Below are 3689 nucleotides of genomic sequence, written 5' to 3' on the forward strand. Positions count from 1 at the left end.
TTTTGGTATCATTATGATTTCAGAAAAATTTGCTTTTGGTGTGTTATGTTCTTGTAGTTTGTTCTGGCTGGCTGATGGTCTAGATGTACATAATCCGGGTCCCGAGGATGAGTTCAACTGAGCTTTTGAGACTTTCCCAGCTTTACATACCCATGACTTCTGAGGATATGTTTGCATTCCTTTGTTTTAAACTTTTGACAAGCAGTACAAAGGAAGAATGCTCAGAACTTCTCCACATCGATGGTTGTTGCTCCTTCCCTAACCGAATCTCCCCTTAACATTCACAGGTACACACTGGTGGATATTTTGCGCGCCATTCTTCTTTCGTTAGAAGCCATGATAGAAGACCCTGAGCTTCAAGTGAATGGATTTGTTTTGATTATAGACTGGAGTAACTTCACCTTCAAGCAGGCCTCCAAGCTCACACCAAGCATGCTTAGATTAGCCATAGAGGGCCTTCAGGTAACTCTTTCTTTCTTCTCCTGATTATCCTTTGTTTTGCAGTTCATTGCAAATCTAATGGCTAAAAGAACCCAAACAAAACAAAAGTCCAAGAACTTCTGAATAGCAAGGCTGTTAACACCTTAAGGTATGGGTGGACAGATGAGCTTCAGTGGCAGGAGCTAACGTGTGAGCTCAGTCAGCTTGAAGTAACTCCTGGTGTGTAGGCTCCTTTGCCATAAATCAGAGGTAACTTTTCTGTCTTTATTTCGAAGTGTCTGGCTTCCTGTAAATTCAGACTGTAGCTTTGGCAGCAGCAAGTTAGAAGTAATCAGTTTACCTTGTTGTTTTGCACAGAGCTAATGAAATATGGGGTGCTGCTGCCATGCCAGTTTTGGGTTTTTTTGGTTTTTTTTTGGTTTTTTTTTTTGATTCCATTGGAGACAGGCTTTACATCATTTGATCTGAAAAGTGTGGGGCACTGTGATTAGACAGTTAGCTGGGACTATTTACTTACTGAAAGTTCAGCATGTGCTTGGTGCTTTTACTGGGTCAGGATTAATTTGAGCAGCAACTTCTGGGGCTGAGTATGCAGTGATTTAAATTTCTTTCTGATCATTGTAAATGCACTTTACATGGCACAGGCACATTGGTGGAAAGGATACTACATAACTCTTGGCTGTCTTCTATGATCTTTAATGCTTATTAAAATGAAAAACTAGAATCTGTAAAGTAGTTGTTTGCTGTGGACTCTTGAGTTGCTGTGTTAAGAATACCAGTAATTCAGTCTTGTGGCAGTGTGCCTTGGTTTTACAAAGACATACATTCCTTTTCTGTGATGTTTTCATCATTTATACATTTTTATTACTCATAAAACAAAGTAACAGCCTTATCTTTGAACTTTCTTCACTTTGATATTGCTATTTTTGAAGAAAATTGTGTAGTAGTAGTCTGGAGTTTTGATCTAAATCTTGAAATAGGTTAACCAGTGTTCAGCATGCTGTTGCACACAGAAGGGTAGTGACAGTCATGAGACAAAGATCTCAATTTTCATTTTGTTGTGTTTCCTTATGCAACAATGTGATTCCATGGTCTTGAGAACTACATTAGAAGGCAGCAGTGAGATCTGGACTGTAATAGTGCTGTATTCCCTTTTATTGCTTTCAAAGTTGTTTTCTTTTTTGTGCTGTTTTTCAAAGTTAGCCATTGTTTTCTTGTTTAGAACATGGATAAATGCTTTAGTAGTCTTTGTTTTTAAATGGTAGTGTTTCTTCTTGGACATTAATCAGAGGTGGCTATTTTGAGGAGAGCTGTAGTGGGCAATTGCATTTGAAAATATGATGGGTGATCTACCAAACTTCAGCTGAACTCTCTGTGTTCTGCCATTGGTTGGTACATTACTGAGTTGAGGTGAAGTCCATTGGCTTAATTTACCCATGCCTCCAGCTTTGTACATTCAAATATCCCAAGTCTGATGACGACCAGCACCCAGGGCATCATTTTGTGTTCACCGTCTTCAGTCCTGTTGACTCCAGGGATGTACAACTGTGCATGAAATGCTCCAGAAAAGGGAATGAGAAGGCACTGAAATGGCAAATGTGAAATAAAACTCTTCCAATGCTCGAGGAATCTGTCATATCGGTGACAGGTGTTGTTATCTGTAAGCAGCAACTTTTACAAGGCCTTTTAGCACAAGTATTTTGAAGAATTCAATTAGTTGGGCTCTTGTAATAGACCATTCAATTTTCTGTGGAGAACCACTGAGGGTATGAAGGCTAACATTCTTATACTAGCAAAATTGACTGACTCTCTAGTGATGTTTTCCCGGTAGTTATACTTACTTGGGGGCTTGTTTATATTTTTTTTTTCTTTTTCTTAGACTTTTTTTGTGTAAAGAAATATTAGAATCAATGCAAAGGGCTAAAGACAACTGTATTGAGCATCTTGGAGAACCTCACTTCAAAAACAATCTCAATCAGGAAGGAAATAAGAGGAAAGCATGGTGGAAAGGCGGTGCAGAGAGATCCTGGTCGCCTTCTTGCAAAATTTCATGCCTGAAATGTTACATTCCCTTACCCTCAACAGGGACTGCCTTTTCTTTTATTTTGAACAAAAATGCACAGTGGAAACATCATTCTGAATCATGTTGAAGTAAAAAGTGCTTAGTCAGGTGGCATGAAAAAGAACAAGAAAACTCTCACACACTATTATTTATGATTTTTGTAAATACTCTCTGTTTAATCAGAGAAATGGAATTTACTTTAGCTTATAAGATTTAACAGGGCTCAAGATGCCAAACTTTACCATTTGGGGAACTTAAATATTAGTGTTACTTGGGTGTAAAGGGACAGTGGAAGTGGGATTAGTGACCACCGGATTGGATGTTAACCAAATCCCTTTGCCTCCTGAATGAAATCTACTAAATCTGCATTATATTTGCTTAGCTTCCATGGTAAGCAGAATATTGAATGTGGCACGTACCAAAGTGAGTTGATCACAAGCTATGGCATTTCTGGGCTCTTCAAAACTGCTTATTTTTTAGGAAATTGCATTTGAAAATAAGTAAATATATACAGTTTTCTAGTGAATATAAATTCTGTTATACACTTTGTCTGCATATGTATGTTAAATGGGAGCATGAAAAGAATCATACCCCTAACTGACTTGTATACATCAGAAAAACCTCCTAGGTTGTTATTTTCAGGAAAAGACCCTTTTGGATGTGGAATTTTTAATGTTAAAGGACAGTGACTATCTGTAAACAGATGTGAATTTCAGCATACCCATCCCAACAGTGCTGTACCAACCAGTTGGTGTGGTGTAGATCAGTGCTGATTTTTAGAACAAATGGTTTGGCTAGCCAAAATACTCTGTTTTCTGAGAAGTGTCTGTCTGGATTATGTGCCTAGGTTTTGGCTCAGAGCTGTGAAACCTTAGCAGAAGGAAAACATTCTTTGAGAGGTGAGACCAAAAGCCATGCCCTGACTTCCTCACCTTGTGCTGGCTCTCCCCAGCACATTCAATGCACAGTTGTCTGTGAATCCCAGTGTTTTAGGTACTCACTTCTCCCCATTCATTGCTTTCTGTAGCTGAGCACTGAATTTGGGCTTGTGAGGGAGCTCATGTGACTCAGCAGCTGGGTTCCTGAAAGCAAGGGAGTGTTATGGCCTTCTGTGCTGCAGCACCCAAGTGCCTTGAATAAGTCCCTTTAAAAAACTTTGAAAAACTTTACAAAATTTTGACTCTTT

At 38.9% G+C, this 3689-nt stretch overlaps 1 protein-coding gene across 1 annotated transcript in view; it reads left to right on the plus strand.

Annotated features, from left to right (window-relative positions):
• Positions 1-287: 287 nt before the first annotated feature.
• Positions 288-3689, plus strand: part of CLVS2 (clavesin 2) — a gene marked incomplete at its 5' end in the record, with an annotated part of 39831 nt that continues 36429 nt past the window's right edge. The window contains one exon of the mRNA XM_010289894.1: positions 288-462. Within this exon, the coding sequence (XP_010288196.1) occupies positions 288-462 (175 nt within the window). The remainder of the gene's footprint in view (positions 463-3689) is intronic.

Source organism: Phaethon lepturus, unplaced genomic scaffold (assembly GCF_000687285.1).
Source record: "Phaethon lepturus isolate BGI_N335 unplaced genomic scaffold, ASM68728v1 scaffold6536, whole genome shotgun sequence".
NCBI lineage: Eukaryota > Metazoa > Chordata > Aves > Phaethontiformes > Phaethontidae > Phaethon > Phaethon lepturus.